The following is a 20,512-nucleotide window of genomic DNA, read 5'->3' as shown; positions in this document are numbered from 1 at the left end:
CATCAAGCTCTTAGTATAATATCATGCCGCTGATGAATTTTGAAGTGATATGTGCATTACTTTAGTACATATATATGCATGTATTGCCTGACAATTACTCTTTGGAATTTTTGAGGCCACAGGGTCAAAGGTCATCTATGAAAATATGCTAAAATACAATGCTATTTACAGCTGAAAAATTACACTATTTTGCCTATACCTCGGTAATGACTCAATATATACACCTAATTAAACTCGGTATATAAAATGTCATGCACTGCCACACAATAATTCTGTTGTGAAAGATTTGTTCCAGGGGGTCAAAGGTCAAGTAAAAATGGTTAACTTTTGTTGTTTTTTCCATGTTTTGAATATGGCTCAAAGTGTTGTGAAAAGTTGTATTACTGGATAGTGATTATTGGGTAAAGTTTTGAACTATGGGGTCAAAGGTCTGTCCATTGAAGTACTGCTGTTATCACACATTGTCAAGATGTACTGTAGACCTACATGTATTACGAGTATAATCCAACATAATGGAGGCATACCAGTCACCATAGTGACATTTCTAATTTTCTGAAATTCTGTGAACCTACACCCATTATATGTGATTGTACCTTCAAGAGTTATACAGTTATAATTTCATTTCAATCATCTATACATGGAACACATTCGTATTATTTATTCATTTTTTAATCATGGAAAGTGGACTGGATATCAGGCACTTGCCAAATTTCATGTGTACAATGCATCTCATGTGTAGGTATACAGTTGAAAGTGTTGCTCACCACGTACATACAGCCCCCATTTACTGTATGAAGCAATGTTTTGAAGGGAAACCTGCCTTCAAACAAAATGTTCTAGAGGTATAGCTTGATCCCAATAGTAACTGTGCTGTCAGCAGTAGCATGTAATTATTTACAAGCCAGTGTATGGGGATGTAAATGTGTGAAAATGTGTGTTTGTTTTGGGGTGTTTTTGTCTAAAGTTCTTTGAAAAAATTCATTCATCCCAGTGCCATCCCACTCTGCAAGTTTAATCAAGGTACTAATCTTGGAATGATGTACTTTTTGGCAAGAAATGTAACATTATTTTCCAAATACAAACAGTACCGGCTGAAATACTGCGGTACTGACTGAAATACCGCAGTATCTATTACTGTGCTATTTTGCCAATGAGAACAGTGGCAACAACTTACCGTGGAATTGAATACCACAGTGATTCTAATACAAATGCACCTATTGTGTATGGTCAGTGATGACCACTTCCAGAGATGTCCTGAGGGCACTTTAGTGGACATCACTGCTGGGATGAGAAGTAGAAATTTGGAGTGGACACACAATCTGACCGGCAGCCTGTGAAGTTATCGGAGGATTTGGGTTACAAGGTTTTTGCCTCTTGGATAACTCTGTACACATTCTGCAGCTGAGCTCTGGATTTTCCTCTGAAGTTTTGCCATCTTGCTCCTCTTCAGCACACCACACAAGACACAACAGTGGCACTCACTTTACTCTCTGATGAAACTCTATAATTTTGTAACCCATCCTGTCCCAGATAACATGTTACTGTCATTAGGTGCTTTATCATTTTACTGTAACCTGTGACATTTACTTTCAGTAGTTTACACAAGTGAAGTAATAAAGACTTATCTTAGATTAAAATATTATTACATTTTTATTATTTGGGGGGACCTTATACCATCGTTTATTCCAGCTGCAGAATTAGCAGCGGCCTCTTCATTTAATATTTTTGATTAATCATTAAATTACCAACACATGTAAAATGGTGAATATGATCATTTCAAAATGGCAAATCTCAGTAGTATTTTCTTTTTCAGATTTTTGTGCAGATGTATAATGAATTTAACCATTTCTGCTGTCTCTTTCTCCACTGTAAGATATGTATAAAAAATACAGAGTTGCCAATTTCATGAGGCTATTAGTGGTACGATTTTCAAATGATAATCCATTTTGAGAGTTGGAATTATCGCAAGTGTAATTCACAAAATTCATGTATCCTTAACTGTAGCTAAATCCAAACAAGTTTTTACACATTGTAGTTGCTTTGTATTGTGAAAAATGCTCATAAAGTCTTACATTTGGCTCTGACTGATGAAGTTACGAACAGCGAGAACTTTCCATGACAGAACTCATATTATGCGCAATGAGAGTGAGTTTTGTTGTCATAGTAGTAACAAAAGCCTGTATACAATGTATTGTCACTTGCTTACAATGAGCTCAAAACAGTGAAGGCCTTCCGTTATTCTTTACATAATTATTCAGAGGGCTGTAAATATTTTACAGAGCCGTGTCAGTGAGAATGCTTTATATTGTACGTGTGTAGTATCGCAGCTGAAAAGAAACATAGGGTAATGTTCAGTTGATTATACGGAACTCAACTTGTGAGGCTGATGTATGTGCCAAGAACAAAGGCTACCCACTCTAACAATTTCCCAAAGGATATTTTGGGTAAGCACAATCAAACTCGCCAACCTAATCCAATAAATGGCGAAGGGCGAAACTTGGGATCCTATTCCGTCCTTTCGCGTCGCCAGCGACATCAGTCAAGCTCGACGCAAGCAATGGTGTGAGACCGTCATTATTGCAATGAGGAAGTCTTTTTTTCTCTCTCTATCCCTCCCTCTCTTCCTAGCACCCCTCCTTCTTTTCCCTTTCTCTCTTTTCCTTTACACACACACACACACACACACACACACACACACACTCGCACACATACTCGACACTGTTTCAGTGACATACCGGTACATTCATGTTCATCCAATCTTCCCTTGTGCTGAAATTATTCGTACTCGGTGTAAGAAGCTTCAATTAAGTTTGTACAAAAAAGAGAGACTTTCATACTGTATACACCATATATTTTGTGAGTCTAGTTTTCCAAGAACCAACAATTTAAAGGTAGGGAATCCCATTTGCATGCTTTAAATGAAGAGTTGTATAAACACAGTGGTATGTTGGAGAGAGTATCTTAGAAACTCCCATAAAGTATTGAAAGTGGAAGGTAACATTTAGTACATTTTTATTGACCGTTAGATTTTGAATTGAATTCTTTTCGGGGCTCACCGTAAATTCCAGTACATTACTAGGCTACCTTTGCAGACCCATGCACTGCATGTGTGTTCATCATGTATATTTTGTGAATAAAGTTCATCAAAACTTACAAACATTTTATCTTACCACACATTCTATATGTTATTACATCAGCTCTTATACTTTTAGATTTGTGTTTATAGATAAAAAATACAGAAGACTGCAACAAAAAGGCTTAAGTGTGGCTGACACACAGAACTACTGAGTAGTTGAGTTTTGTGCATTATTCAAATTGTAGATAACTGTTGACTTCCAAATTTCTAAGCAGTGGCCTAAACAAGTCCCCTGAGGTTCATATTTAATGTTTTGCTGCATTTTGGGAGTTCTGTAAAAGGTATCCCCTACCTTTAACATGTGGTTGAATTTGCGATCGTGGAGAACAGCAGAGACAGAGAATGCACATGTGGAAGTCGTATTCATGTCGAGATCAGAATTGATAATTTCCCATGTCTTAAAATTCATGGATAGTACTTGACTCGCGAAATTCATAAAAAATTAAAAGCCAACAAAGTACATTGTATATGACATTTATACAGCATTATCATTATTGTTATTATACAGCAATATCAATCATTACTGACCATTACAACCATGGAATCTGTGTGTTGTATTATAGCATTTGAAGTCAAACAATCGGTAGCTACAGACGAGGATTGTTGAGGAGTTTTCCTCGTTTGCAATTTTAAAAAAAAAAGTATCTTCAGTGAAATGTGCAATATTAAAAGTCTATTCAGCAAAGTTAAGCAAAGGAATGGAGCAGAAACAGAGGAATGCAAACACAACTACACTGTAACTTTAAGTATTATGTACACATATGTACATGATCATTTCAAATTCCTTTTTCATTTTGGGATGGATGGCACCTGGCCTTAGATCGCAAATGTTTTGGCTAAACACACACGTGCTAGACATTCAAATGGGCATGATTTTGTGGTGAGATCACTCTAGCTATGCGAATCCATCAAATCCATAACAGTGCACTTACGTCATATCGCTGGCATATTTTCATGCTGAGAAGCAAGCCGAAAACCATTCAGAGATCCAGGCATTCTTATCGCAAGCCTCTTTCCAACTCGCAGTCGTCGCCCCGCATGTCTTTCCTACTCCTCTCTAAGTGAATATGACGAAGAAGAAGGAAACAAAAGAAAAAAATGTAGTTGCTAATATGCTGTGATTCATCCTTAATCTCCCAAATTCATGGAAAATCAGCTGGGGGCGGGGCAGCAAATGGGCTGAAGGCAAGATGAAAAAGGCCTGAGGACTCTTGGAAGATGGCCTGGCTGTACATGTAAGGGGGACCTGGGGGTGGGATGTGGCCTGGGGGAGGGGGGGAGGGGGAGGAGGGGGGTGGGCTTTGAATCGGAGGAATGTGCCAAAACATTTCTTTTGAAGGATGTCAGCTCAATGTGGAAGTGGTATGACATTCATCGTCCTCCGAGAGCATCCCCTCGGGATGCAAGTCAGCTGAATATTGATTGCGATCCATTTTTCTTGATCCGTGCTTTCCTTTTTCTTTTTTCTTTCTTCTTTGATTTGACCCAAGGGCTTCGCCACACAAACATGAATCATGAGTCTCTCTTGAGATGAGTAAATACCAACATTCTCCATCCTGGTGTTAGAAATAAAGAGACTTGCAGCCTTTTGGTGGATAATAACAGGATGGATGGGGAGTTCCCTGGAGGATTATATATTGAAGAGTTTGATTGCAAAATGAATTAACTCCATTCTTGTTAATTTGAAATATTTGTGATTAAAGCTTTTAGAAAACAAAGAAAATAGTACGAAAATATGGCATATCTTTACTCGTAGCTTGTAGATTATTCCTTCATGTAATAAGTGAGGTATCACTGAGAAGGTTTGCTTTGTTTTATCTGATGGATGTACTTTGAAATGTTTAAAAATGGTGCTTTACCCATTTTGCGATCAGAATCTTCAATGATTTTTATACCATCACACTCAGAACATGGAGGACTTTGTCCACTCATTTTTATCACCACCACTGTAAATGTCATTACTAATTAATATTTGCTGCATGGACTCTCCTTTTAAGCGGCCGTATTCTTTAAGTGATGTCTACTCTGTGATCATGTCATTCACGTCATTGAGTAAGCAAAATCAAACCTGTTTGCTGCATGTGTGAGCTTATGTCATTCGTTCAGTGTGTTTGCTTAACACAAATATGCATATGTGGGACTAATGTGCATTTGTTAACATGATGAGTAAGAAACTGCTCCTTTTTATTTTCATCTATTTATTTTTTTTTAGTAGGAAGAGGAATTTTACTGCCCGCTGCTGGATCGCTCTGTGTCAAGATTTGATTTTGCTGCTGGATAAAAGAAAAAAAAAAAAGATTGAGTGATAAAATCATCATCTGATTTCTTCCAGGGTTTTTTTTTTAAGTTCAAGTCTTTAAGGAACAAACATGCCATCAGGCACGCATGGTGAGTCATTATTCAAGAGCCAGCACTTTGAGCCTCTTCATCGGGACATCATGCATTTTCATCATGCCCTTCTAGCAAAGCTGGCCTGCCAGATGAAATTTTCATCGACGTTGTCATCAGGCGGACAGTTAGATAATCTGTATCAAGAGTCAAATTAGTGGACTTCAACTCATAAAAACGTTTTGTGAACTTGCGATCAGGTCACATAACAATTTCCATCTCAGAATGCTTTCTGTAATCAAATCTTTTCTTTTTTTTTGATTCAAGCCCCTTCAAAAAATATTTTATCCATGTTCTTGAACAAATTTTATCCATGAATGTTCTTGAATGAAATCAAGTGAGTCTACATTTGTGGGGGAAGTAAAAGGTGGTTCAAATTCTGAATTCTTTGGCAGATCAATGCAGAGAGTTAATTAGAATGATATGTAATTCAGTATTTTGTCTGCCGCTTCTGTGGAAGTAAAGACAGTACATGTGCTGTATTTTTCCTCCTCCTCAACTTGTCGGTATCTTTTGCCTTATGTGTGTGTGTGTGTGTGTGTGTGTGTGTGTGTGTGTTTGTGTTTGTTTGTTTTTTGTCGGGGGTGGGGGCTGGTTGATAGTATCTAGGAGCACAGAATGAAGTCAAGTGTGTCTACATTATTTTGTTTTGCCTGCCTGTCAGCATTCATTTTAATACCAGATACTCTGATAACTCCTGAGATTCAGGCTGGTCAGTGTGTTGCATCCTGTGTTTCTCTACTCCCATACAATCATTGCTTCTACACCAGTGCAGTTTTGTGAGCAAAACATGGAATAATTTCATTAAATCACAATGATAATGAAATCATGAGAAAAACTGAAGCCCCTTGGCACTTTATGTTCCAGTTCATTTTAACAGATCATTAATGAGTTTTTCTTTTCACTTGTGACTGACTTTCCGTGTTCTAATATCACGCTAGTCTGTATTTCAATAAGTGTCCTATATTCCCCTAGCCCATGGTGTTACATGTATGGCCTACCTGAGATGCTTTCTTTTCTTTCTTTCTTTTTTTCTTGCTATTTACAAAGCATCATCCAGGGAGCAATTTGGAAGAGGTAATACCCCCAAAGACGTGATTCTCAACTTAGGATCAAATGTGCCAGACCAATGACATTTAACACCACCTGGGCTACCTTAAAGGTAGTATGTCGTGAGCGGAAGCCATCTGATTCACAGCAAAATTGATTCTGAGTGTTGCATTTGATATGGGAAAGGGGGGATTGGATCTTTTATCTACATCAATCTGACCCTCAATCTTGCATTTGAATAATATTGATTCTTTTAAGTACAAAGTAAGACATCATGAAATTCTTTCGTCGAGGTGTTTTCATTGCAACTGATTGACAAATCAAATATTTATGTCAATGTAGGGCAATTTGTCAATCAGTTGCAAATTAAGACATGTTCTAACTTTGTCAGAATCATTGTACTTGTAGATACCTCATGTAATTATTGTTACTTGAAAGCCCTGGCATGAGATGTTGTGGTATATGCACAGCATATGTTGAAATTTCAAGCTTTTGTTATGGATATTACTCTGAGTAGTATATGGTACACATATAACTCTGAAGCCATCGTCAACCTCATAAAAAGAACAACTGTGATATTTTTGAAAGCTGTAAAATTATCTGAAATGAAATAAAACTAGAAGTGCAGAAATTTTGTTTCAGAAATCTCTCTTTTATTAAACTAGTCACTTTGATTTATGAGTTATTGCTTATATATATTTTATAATGACTTCATCTGTTATTTTGTTATTTTCCAGCGTAGTTCACATATATCTCTGTCGAGACACGTATGCAAAATGTGAAATTCAGATTATTCACAAGAGGATATGAAGGAAAAACAAGGAAAGGTCATTTTGAATAGATTGTTTTGAACATTGCTGTGGAGCGAGTGCAAGGTACAAAGTGTAGCTGTTGGGCAATCAAGACAAATATCAGTTGGGAACACAGCGTCCAAAATAGTATGATGAAAGTGATCTCCGGATGAGGGTTAAGACGCGAAAAAGCGAGTGATTGGCCGTAATACGGGACACTTGAAGATGTGGATGTTTTCTCGATTTTCATCTTCGCCACCACCACGGGGGTTGATGATGGGTCGGATGATTGCGATGACAAGCACGATGAGGGTGACTAACGCCTCCGTCCCCCCCGCTAGAAATCACTCCTCAGATTGCGAAAACATGACCTGGTATGGCACGGTGATCCACCGCTCCGCTCCTCTATCTCCCCCTCTCCCCTGCCCCATCCCTCTCCGCTCTATCCCCTCAGTTCTCCTCTCTTCTCTCCGCTGATGCAAGTCCCCCACACAGGTAGGACCATCACGGGGTTCATGTGAAGGTCGCGGCGCAATTAATCCTCCAAATCATCACCCAGCATGCAAGAGTGTTTTTTCCCTCCCCAACATCTTTACCCCTCCCCCCCCCCCCACTTTCTCGCCTACATCTGCTGGCAGATAATTTTGCGTGTCAATGAATGATGTCAGCCAGTATCGCCAGAGAGCATTTCTGAGATTTTTCTGTTTTTTGTTGACAGACATTACAAAAATAGCTGCAATACCATACTGTAAGGAGTATTTTTCATCTGCGTGATATTTAGTGAACAATCATACTCAGTGATGCAAGAAAGCAAAAAAGCTGATGTTTTTATCAAGAGAATCTACCGTAGCAGATGTACAGAAAAAGCAATCAGAGTTTGAGGTTGGAAAAACATGTGTAACATATTTGTGAGCCTTCTCTAGGGATGAAAGAAAGACTGCCCATAGTTTACCACATGTAATGAGAATACCCAAGATGCATTGATTTCGTTTTTTTTTTTCATGCATAAAGAAGACACTGATTGTTCATGAGAGTATAAAATTATATACTTGAATATAAGTATGAAAGTATTAAACTGTTTCACTCTTGATTTATGACAATATCTTGGCAGGTATTATGGATAGGATTTAAAAGTAATAATTCAGTGAGAATATACAGTTGTTGTACCATCACAACAAGATGGTTTGTTCATGTAGAAAGCAATTTTTTTTTTAAAGGGAAGGATGCTGCGGAGATAGAAAATGTGCGTAATATACCATCATGGGATTTTTTTGGTGGTGTTGGTTGTGATCCATACGTCTCATTACATAGTTTGGAGCCATTGATTGGTACATGGCAACGCCAACCTCATTCAGAGGAGTCGTGCCAGCGTGCACACATAATCTATGGCAGCCTGCTGTGCGTGCCAATATTGTACTCTGCTGTGAACAGTCACTCTGCGTACAGTGAATTACGGGGGGAAAAAAAACTGTACGCATGAGTGCATGGTTGCCAGTATGTAATGACCGCATGGTGTGTATATGTGTGTGTATTATTGGATTTACAAGAATGTGTCATCGAAAATAAATGGATTAATTGTGTAGAATCAGGGGTTGTACTACCCCTACTGTATCAAACACATTTAACATTCCTCCTAGACAAGCCCCCACGTTTTTTGTGTAACTATTCACACACACACACATACACACACTCTAATATTGGTTCATATGAGTGTGTCATACAGAATAGATAGATTTGTAGTATCATGTACAATTAGGCATGCACCTGCCCCTATCATTAAATTTAGCATTTGATATTTTTTCTGGACAATTCTCCCTTTCAGGTATACATGTATGTGAACGTGTGTATTCACAGACCCCCCCCCCCCCACACACACACACATGCATACACACTTTACACATATGTATACACACATACATATCAAGGTACACATAGAAAATACACATAACGTGTATGTATGTCTTAAAAGTCTTACAGCAGTGCACAGTGATATTAACATCTTCACATCTCCTGTAGATAACACGTTTAATCAAATTCTGTTTTATTATCAATTAAAACACGGACTAACGTTTGAATAAATGGTTGGAAATTGTAGTATTAGATAATTACTGGCTATATGATATACTATAAGATTCAGGGACAGAGGGAATGGTCACAAATTTTGTATAGATTAACTGTAAAAGTGAAAATTTTCTTCCAAGTTATATTTGCAGATGGAAAGATGAAGTGTGCATGGACTTGTACTTCTTCAGAATCAGAATATAATATTGTATCACATGTAACAAGCAAAAAACAAAAATTGTGTGCTTTTATTTTTGCGTTAGTTGTATGTCACGCAAATTTTTTTTTAATTTCTACACTGCAAAAATGTGTCACTTTTACAGTATCTTTGCTCCCTGTCAGCTATACGATTGTAAATTCTTCCATCAAAGATGTTAGATGCACCTTTCCTGGCATTGAAGTTTCACCGAAATGCTACAAAGGATATCAGTAGTGTCACATTTTACATGCATGTATTTCCATTCTGACTATAGGCTTTTCTTTCTGACATGAGGAATTTTTACTCCAACAGAATTCTTTCAGACAATGTGTGATGTCGTACCATATCTCAGTTTGAGCAGACCTCATTGCAGGATGCTATTCATGGTTTTGTACCAGTATTAGTATAATTTTTCACATTTCTACCTCTCCATCTTGTTTGCAGTTAAAGGGACATTCCAGACGATTTTCATAATTTCACATCATGTAGTACATAAATCAACAACTCCACGTATAGATTTGTTGAATTTATTGTGGTTCTTGAGCAGAGAAACAGTACTTTAAAAAACCTTAAACAAATTACACTGAACAAGGATGATGACATAGGAGGTTCACATATTTCAGAAATGTAGCAGTGTAATTCCCATTACAATACCGCTTGCTTGCGAGTTCACCTGTGTATAATCTATGCATGCCTTCTTCTTTTGTTCTACTTCCTTGAGCCCCAACTCATGCATTCTTATGGTGACTCTGCCATGTCATCATCCTTGTTCATTGCAATTTGTTCTAAGTTTTGAAAATATTCTTATTTTTCATCTGGATTATCATAAATTCTGAAACTCTGTCCTCAGTATAACTAATTTATAGTTGTTTAAATGCAAAAATCTGAAAATCATCCGGAGGTCTCCTTTAAATATTGTGCCATTACTATGATGAGCCTGGGAGATACTTGAACATACACTCTGAAACACAACATAAAATCTGTTCCAGACTACTCTGGTATTTGTGCTGGTATTTCCAACACATGCAGTAGTGCGTAGGCTGGGAATTTACGGTATTTTGTGCAAAGGGCATATTGTCACAGTCATTGGACATTAACCTCTTAAAGGCACAAGTATCAAGGGTCACAGCATTTCAAGAACGAGGAATGTGCAGTTGAACATTGAGAGTCTATTACTCTCTGCCATTACTGTCAGCATACACTCTATGTGTCATGTATTGGAATGATGAGTTTTTGCTGATCTGTGGCAAAGGAAAAAAAAAAAAGAATGGAAGTTATTTGTGTCATACACTCCCATAGTTTGTAATAAGCCATGATAGTTTAAGGAGAGTTTTATTTAAAGGGATTGTATAGTTTTGGTAGAAACCTAACTTCAGGTTTCCAACAATTTTGGGTGAGATAATGAGGAACCTCTCATGAAATATGAAAGAGCATGTAATTCCAAGAGGAACTGAATGTTTATTTGATGAAAATTGGTTATGAAATGTCTGAGATACCCAAAACAGAGCATTCCTAATAAAAGGTGGGATCCACCTTTTATTACAATCACTTTGTTTTAGGATGTCTCAGCCATTCCAAAACCAATTTTCATCAAATAAGGTTTGAATTCTTCTTAGAATGGCATACTATGTACTATTTCACAAGCTGTTTCTTGATATCTCGCAAAAAGTTAAAAGCCCAATCCTCATCTCCACCAATACTATACCATCCCTTTAAATGATCAGTTTTCAAGAAAAATCATAAATTGTCTTTTATGGTGAACAGAAGTAGAACTCATCCATACTGAGAGAGAGAGAGGGAGAGTGAAGAACATTTTGCAATGACTCTAATAATGACAGTAAGGATGCAACTTGTCATATTCCACTTCGGAGCTGATATAGCAATTTTTCTGTTTTAATATTATGTTATATTTTCATGAAATTATGAAATTTAGACTTTGATTAGCTTATTTGTAAATTCCATTTTGTTTCTCAGACATCTGTACTTCTTGCTGGCAAAATACTGTTATGATGCAACCACTTCATACTGTTTCTAGTAAAGTGGTTTGGATTTCATGACTCGGTCTGCTAGTGCCATAAGTGATAATCTCTCAACACTCATTTCAAACAATTTGTCTTTCTTTTTTTCTCCCATTTCATAATCTGTCTCATGTACATCGTGAAATTGTTGCACATTTTTACTTTGTCTGATTTTGATGCACACGCTGTGGCTTGTCAATGCTCATTTCATCTTTTTTTTTTTTTGTCTTCTTTAATCCCTTTTCAAAGGTGGGAGAGAAAATCCGGGTAATTCTTGACTGCGAAGACAACTACTTGGCCTTTGAGCGTGGCTACGAGTTCCTGGGCGTGGCTTTCCGGGGCCTGCCCAACGAGAAGCTGTATCCATCAATCTCCGCTGTCTACGGCAACACGGAAGTCACCATGGTATACCTCGGGGAGCCTGTGGATGGATGACGAATGCTTCACAAAACAAACTCTTCTTACGACACCAAACGGGGGAATGCAGAAGCAGAACAAGAGAAGAACTCATAGCAAATACTTTAGCATTCAACAAGTAATCATTGTGTACATAGTCATATCGATATAGAACTTTTTTATCACAGTGTGTGAAGAGGGGGAGGAGAGTCGTTGCTATGGTTGCGAGAGTCACACATCCGGCATTGCAGAACTCAAGTGCCAAAACTCGACCGCCGTCGTTTGCCAGGATTACCAGACGACCGCAACGGGCGGGCGATCTTTGCCGATGACGAAGTACAGAGATTGTAGGCAGGACAGGGTGAGACTCCATCCACTATGTATATTCTGCGGGTGTAATGATGCGGGCAGAGTCCGGGAGAGTCGTCCAAGCTGCCAGCGACTGGGCTTGTTGCCATGGAGATGGCTTCTCTTGGAGGGTAACGAGACGAGCAAGACATCTGCATCCAACTCCTTTGCGCAGCTAGCCGATGTGTGCTTAGCACCTGCAAACCCCCTGCTATGACACCACTATAAAAAAAAAAAAATGATTCCCGAAAGCTCATGTTGTAGCCATGGTGCATAGCTAGCCATTATCTAGTGTGGTACCTGTTCGTTATGATGATACTTGTAGCAGGGAACAGTCCGTTTTCTGATCCTGGTGGCTGTTAAAACCTGAATATCATAATAAATGGATCAGATGTGAGCATGTTCGGAACATATGTTTCATAACTCGTCTAGTACGATAGTCTAATGTAAGGAAAAGAAAGAGATACTGGTATCTCATCACAGATTTAATCCTGGTAGTTCTATTTTTTTTTTTTTTTTTTTTGTACGCTTATGCCTCTTTTTGCACATTTATTGGTATTTCTTTATTTTACTTTATGATTTCTTATGTTCATAAAGATTGATAAACTGATGTTGTGACAAAGAAAACAAAGGCACTTTTTTCCGACAAGCAACTCTTTTTTTGAGAGTATACGAAATGTTTGATTGTAGAAACATTTGTCAAACTTCAGAGTTGCGGTTTATAGAAATGGTTCACATTTTATGAGTGCAGTATTGAATTTACGGCTCGCAATGACGGCAATTTCTAAAAATACACTTTAGTCTTGAAGTTGAGAATCAGGCTGAAATTCATTCCATACCTTCTCTCAATCAAAGTGATAACTACAAAAGGACAGTAAGCTCTTATTTCCTCTTCTTTCCCATAAAAGCTTTGCTGTCCACTTTCCGTATGTTGAAAATGAATTGACCATGAATTATTCACAATCTTGCCATCCAATGCAACAGTTGTGCTGATTCTACCACCGTCCACCGCAGGCGGTACATTTGTGACGCATTTGACATAAATGTAGATTTGAGAGCCGCAAATGCAATCCAATTGTCAGTATTACATATTTCCATTCAGAACTATTATAGAAATTTTGATTTCACCAAAAACAATAAAATGTTTAATACTTTCTATTACCAGAGAAATGAATCTCTGTCAATTTCAGCCCCCAATTTGAAAGATTTATGCATGCGCCTCAGTAAATTACATCACCCAGCTGTGAATATAGAGAGTATTAGGAGAGATTTGTGGTTATCAGTGCTCCGAGTGACCTGATATAACAGGTCGAGTGCAGTTGGGCATCAAGCAATTTCTCCCAAATTGAAATGAAATACAGTCTCCATCATGATACGGAAGGTAGTCCCACTTTAATCCTGCCTAATTGTTTTAATTTGAATCTAAAAATATTTTTAAAGCTACTTGTATGGGACTGGATATGAAAATGAAGCAAATTCATTCATTTCATGGAAGAGCAACAGAAAATCAAGTGTAATTAAGTGACAGAGTATCAACCATCAATTTGATGTCAACAATTTGCTCGTTGAATATAGGGTAGCTTGTAATAAACAGAAAGATGTGGCAATAAAACCTTCATCAGGATCAGATTAGTGATAAGAAAATGTGTTGCATCGAGAATGCTAATGATTTGTCCAAATATGCCACCGATCAGCAACAAGGTTGTTTCAGATAACCACAACATTATTGGAGAAATATTCCATGTTTGGTAGATATCCATGATGTTACATTTTTTCTTTTTAGGAAACAGATCAGTAGGCTCCTGTCTGTATACAACCATCATGACATAGAAAGTAATTTTCATCATTCAGAGTACAGGGCAAAAACTAACAAAACTGTGTGTTTTCCTGACCTTACAGACAAGGCAAATATAGGAGGGCTACCCAAGACATGTGAGTGTGACTAAGATGTGTGTCTGCCATTCAGATGCCATGTTTAAGTGACATAATTTCCATTCAGATTTTTGTAAGTTTCTTAAAATTTGCCAGATTTTTGCAGCAGTGTTCACCAAAGTCCTGAGTTGTCCTTCCAAATGATTCACTCTGAAGTAAATTCTGCCATTGATTGCCATCAACTTCAAATGAAACTTTGAATTTTTCCCACGTGTGCTAAGAGTGACAAAATCAATAAAGCTCACAACTATTGTGCAGATTTTAGTACTAGGATTATTACGTTTGTCTAGCACTGTCCAATCAGGTATGTTCCTTAAGGACAGACTTTCACTTTTTTATCACAAATCCAGTGTGACACCATGTGTATAATAATGTCTTCTGCCAAAGTGGTGACATACTGTCCAACACAGTTTCCAACTCTCTTTTTTTTTTTTGGCCCTTGCTGTAGCTGTCTCTTATAAGATGAACAGTAAACCACAGATAGAGCCCAGAACACACTTTATCCATTAGACTGAATTAATTAATATGTGAAAATATTCCTTTTTTTTTATATTTGTCAATTTGTTAACTCAATCACGTCTCTCTGTTGATTTAGCCATTTTCGAGTGTAAGTCAACTTCCAAATGAACAAGAAATTACAGTTAGTATTCATCAATTCCATGCAAGAATTATTGCCAAACCATGTCAATCCACTGCCAATGTGTGCACATCAACTCCTCTCATTTTTTAGTGAAACTATTCAAGATAATATGCCAAAAACAAGCAAACATCCTGTATTGCACCTGTAAGGATTCCTGTAAGGATTCCTGTAAATACTCCAAATTTCACTTTCGACAAGAAATTGTATCATAAATGGTATAGGTGTATGAACTGATGAATTTTTGTACGGTATGTGAGGAAGGGGATTCCCTTTCCCATTAAACAAACACACAAACACCTTTTTAAAAGGGGCGTGTCTTTATAATGAAGGTTCACTATGTACTTTGCATTGTGTGATATGTTGGACTAATAGCACTGTAGGGATTTAGAATGGTAAAAGGGGGCAGTCCTATATATCTTTCAAAGCACCTTAGAGGAGGAATGATACACCAGGAGGAGGTTGTGGATGTGGTGTAGTGGTTTTGGCCCCGGGATCTTTAACTAGAGGTCCTGGGTTCAATCTGTCACCCGCCTTAATACACATCCTTATGTCGAGGACGGAATGATCTCCATTCCCCATTGTGTCTGCCTTGATGATTCCAACCTAGGGCTGTCATCCATTTTGGAGGGTATTTATGGATAATGTGTAGGCAGGAAGGTAGATAGTGAAAAGAATTATTTAAGCTTTGCCGTTTCACCTTTTCTTGACATATTTATAACTCCACATTGACGTAATGATAACTACCTAATGAGTTTGAACGCATTCTCTCCTAGTTATGAGTCTACGCCTGTTTTTGCAAAGTTGTGTCATGGTAAAATTCAACACTTTAGAGACACGGGGGCTTAAAGTCAACATTTGTAAGTTTGCAAGTTAATGCCCTTCTGCATCTGAAAGTTATTGGGTTATTGTTTGGGGTTTTTTTCTGAACCACACTTGTTGATGATTAGATAGTAGTGCAGTAGCAATGCAAGCTTGCTAGGGTCTGTTAGTGCCTGGGAACCTTCTACTCAGGAGGAAGTTGAAATTGACTTTGTGGTAGCGAGAAAGAGGTTTTGGCATATTGATACAACTGCCTGTGGAATGAGGAAGAATTGTGAGTTTAACTATTGATTTGATATGCTGTCATGAGTGTAAGAGTCTTCTCAGTGATATATCAAAAATTACATCTAAAGTTGTGTCTTATGTTGTGAGCAGAAGATTGTGGTGGATATTGAGGCATGTGTTTTAAGTCTGCGGGAGATTCTAAACGCTGTACCGTCTTTCTTGTTCAAACGATGCTAAGGCATTTTTCATTGTGAGATTTTCTAGAATTCATCAATATGAAGGGAGGTATTCTCCAAACAAAAATTGTAGGAATAGCTTGTTTAAAAAATGCAGGTTGTCAGAGTATTCTGTCAATTGCAAATTACCTTCAGCTATGAGGGTAAATAGTCTTAATGTTACCATGCTACAAAAATGCAAATGCAGATGATTCACATGTTAGCGCTGTTTTATTTCATGTAGGATTTTTGCCTTTTATTCAAGACAGCACATGCAAGGTAGGGTTAAGAGCTACTAAATTTTGCATTACCCTACAGTTTACTGGTGGGAAAAGGGGCGGGGTAAGACAGTTGTCATTATTCTGCAGAAGAAAAAATTGACAAATTAAAAATCTGTGAATGAAATGAAGCATTGTGTTCTGTGAACAATTCATTGTAAGCTGTGGGACTGCATAGACACTGGATGTGTATACAAAGAAAACTTCTCTTCTTTGTATTTTTATGAGAGGGTATACATTACGGGAGACTACCAACACACAACATGAGTGGCCTCTTATTCTGCTCTGCACAAACTTGTCTCTTTTACAAAATGTCAGTGATGTGATATATGATACATACATACATATATATATATATTTACATATATTTATATATTTGAGATATTTCTTCTCTCACTGTGACAGATAATATACCTCAATAACAAAATTTCAATCTGTTTGTAAAGATGTCGTTTCTACAGAAGTGAATTAAGAGTCTACTCTTTCATCACCTGCGTGATAGGAAAATAGAACAGGGCAAGATTTTTTTTTTTTGTAAAGTTTGTCGAGATATGATTGTCCTTTGTGTATGTTGGTTTGAATCTGTCTGCTGCATGTCTGTATGTGTACATTGCATTGGCCAAGTGTCATTACTTTGCTACATTTGTATACAAAATGATAATGGAAGTCTATGCTAGAAGTTTTGATGAAATGAATATGTCTTGAAAGCAGATATATATATATTTGAAAAAGATTCTTGTTCTAACAAAAAAAAAAAATATTTCTTTTTGTTCTGTGAGAATTCTATGGACTTTATTGCAGATGTATACTTTTCTCTTGACTACCTTCTGGAAAATTGTATTTTGTTGATTCACTGGATGTACGATGCTATAGGCAGAACGAGGTGTTTGGGAATTCTTCTTTGTATAATTTGTGCAAATGTAAGTTCATTTGATGGTTTTAATATCTGTGGTTGAGAATCTTAGTTTTTAAGATTTGGTTGAAGGGAAGATAAACCCCAAGAGCAATGTGGATTGAGTGAAAGCAGCAACAATAGTAGAACACATCAGTGAAAGTTTGAAGAAAATCGGACAGTCGATGCAAAAGTTATGAACTTTTAAAGTTTTGGTGTTGGAACCGCTGGATGAGGAGACTACTAGAGGATATGACGTATGAGTGGACAACAATACCAAGAAAATATAAATAAAATTCTGCAAAAATCAATTTTTCATGAAAATTACAAATTCCATCAACTTGATATTGACATATGTTAAGGGTAGCAATTATTCCCTCTGCTTGCTGAAAGCGGTTGGTCCATTGCTCTTTCATAATTCTAGAAAAGTGAATTTTTGTTGAATTTGCTTTATATTTTCTTTGTATTGTTGTCCACTCATACGTCATAACCTCTAGTAGTCTCCTCATCCAGCCGTTCCAACATCAAAACTTTAAAAATTCATAACTTTTGCATCGATTGTCCGATTTTCCTCAAACTTTCACTGATGTGTTCTGCTAATGTTGCTGCTTTCACTCAATCCACATTGCTCTTTGGGTTTATCTTCCCTTTAAATATGATATTTGATTCCGTGATGAGCTGATGTCCTCGCTATGAGCTTTAGTTTTTGTCTTTTTGTGTTTGCTATAAAGATGAACTGCAATTTGTAGTGGTTAGACTTAAGGGATGAATTTGACCCAAAACTTCCTTACATTTTTCACTTCTGTGCCGGGATGGCTTGGGTAGAAATGGGTCTCTAGTGGACTCGGAAGAATCTAATATTTCAAGTGCTCAAACAAGAATAGACCATTAAGAGAGATATTCCATGAGTTTAGTGAGACTGTCGCGAGAGACAGGTAAAATTCTGGACCGATATTGCCTGAATATTAAGAGTGTTGCGACCAGGCAAATGTCAGTAAGGATATAAAAAGTATTACTGCTTTTACATTGTTGTAAAAGTCACAATTCTCACTGTACATCTGTACGATGTTGTATAATTGCATATCATCAACGAAGAAAGGAGGTCGACTCCTTAACCAGTTCCCTACCAGTTCCTAGAATCCTACTAGACCTTCTGCATGTCCTATCAGACTCCTGCAAGTGTTGGGTTAAATGAATGCGATGAGGGCATATCTGGTCTGTTTGTGTACAAGAGTAAAAGGAATACCTCTATGTTGGTGATGTCATGGTCACATGACAGACAGCTATGTCAAAGGTCATGTAGTAAGTTGTGTTTGACGATTTGATGTTCAGACTGTCATAAGTATTTCAATATTTGTCTGATTTCACTCGAAATTTTGCAAATCTGTTACTTTCGTGTCCTAGGATTTCATTCCATGCAGCTTTTCTCTGTGAAGTATAATTCTTTAAGCCATTTGAGATGTTTTGTTGCACTATAGAAGCAAAACAAACAAACAAACAAAAATGGGATGTCATGGAATATGAGCGTGAACACTCTTTTGAAAACAGCAAGACCAGCAGTTGACAATGTGTGCGATTGTTAAGTCTGACGCCAGTGCATGCAAGAAACCCCCTACCCTTTGTCAAGCTGCGAAAGGTGCATTGCAAAGTGTTTTGATCAAATTTGGATGAATGTGTAATCAATTCTTTTTTTTTTTACAGGATATTCTCTAATCAAGTGGTTGTTAGGTAATTATGGTTAATAAATTTAAAAACTAACATGAATTTAGCAATTAATTATAAAGTGATATTAATTATACAGTGGTGTTTCTTTCTCTCTGTTTCCCCATCTCACAAAAACACTTTACACCATGTAGAAATGTAGAATGACTGCATTTTCCATGGTTGTGACTGGGTGACAACCAATCAGCTGCAACTATCTCAGTTGTTATCAACTCAAGTCAAGTTATTGCTAGTACTGTTCATTGCAAGCTCCCCTCCCAAAAAGAAATTACAGTGTCTGGGTCATTATTGGAGTTTGTACACTTTGCAAAGTTATGTCAGCACGCAAAAAAAGCACTGGTGATAGTAATTTGTTTCCCTGTAGACCATGTCTTTGTGTGACCTGTTGTAATCTTATTATGGATTCCTCCTCGGTTAAAGCCCACTTGGGAGTGAAGAACATAATTTAAAGATGGGGAATGCCATGATCTGGAAGTGTACTTTAAGAAAGTAGGGATGGATAGTACCAGGGCCCCGTTTTTATCAAAAGATAAAATTGATTGTAAATTTCCTTACCACACAGGCTGCCATAGACTTATAATCAATTTTAACTCTTCATAAATCAGGGCCCAGGTAATCTTTTAAAGCTTGTCACTTCAAAACAAATATGAAAAATACCATTATCACTTCTCTTCCCATCAGTTTGAATAAAGAAAGGCATTCAAATTCATAGACTTTGTTCAGTAATATAACACCTTTCTTCCGCTCAACTTGCATGAACTTCACTGCAATACCTGGTCCTTTCACCCACAGCCCAGATAGCACTATAGAAGGTCATTTGAAGTTCATTAACATCTAGCCTATGCGTCACATGTTTAATTGACTGGTGTGAGATTTAATGTTATACTGCCCTCTACTGTTCTCTGATGGCAGAGTGGTACATAACCCCATTATTACCCAGCATCGATCATTGCATTAAACTCGTTGAGAATCTATGGCGTGTAGTGGTCTTATTACTACAGGTGCTATTACAACTTACTGTATGTTTGATGGATATGATACTGATGTACATATCACTAAAACAAATCAACGTATTTTGAGTGAAAGTACATGACCATTGTATACTTGACAGAGGATGACAATTTACCCTTCAGTAATGCTGCAATTTTTAATGGTGATTTAAGGGGCAAGTTTTATCCCCCAAGAGAATTTAAACGTATGGAACACTTTCCAAGTTGTTATTCAGGATTGTGCATTACTGCACTAGTGTACTGGTAATGTTGCTTCTTTATGGAGGTGTTTTTAGTGCAGACATTTCTTGAACTGAGTTTGGAATCACTTGATAAATTTTTCATTTGTTTTGATTTTTTGTGTTTGTTTGGTTTTTTTTTTTTTTTTTGGGGGGGGGGGGAGAGGGGAAAAG

The 20,512-nt window shown here is 37.3% G+C and overlaps 1 protein-coding gene across 1 annotated transcript in view; it reads left to right on the top strand.

Moving 5' to 3' along the window:
* The window catches only part of LOC140244629 (F-box/SPRY domain-containing protein 1-like), a 35,169-nt gene extending 23,018 nt beyond the window's left edge, over positions 1-12,151 (top strand). The window contains exon 2 of the mRNA XM_072324250.1: positions 11,893-12,151. Within this exon, the coding sequence (XP_072180351.1) occupies positions 11,893-12,078 (186 nt within the window). The 3' untranslated portion in view covers positions 12,079-12,151. The remainder of the gene's footprint in view (positions 1-11,892) is intronic.
* Positions 12,152-20,512: the final 8,361 nt, after the last annotated feature.

Source organism: Diadema setosum, chromosome 21, assembly GCF_964275005.1.
Source record: "Diadema setosum chromosome 21, eeDiaSeto1, whole genome shotgun sequence".
NCBI classification, from domain to species: domain Eukaryota; kingdom Metazoa; phylum Echinodermata; class Echinoidea; order Diadematoida; family Diadematidae; genus Diadema; species Diadema setosum.
Note: the sequence above shows the minus strand (reverse complement) of the source record. Positions and strands in the feature narration are given on the sequence as shown.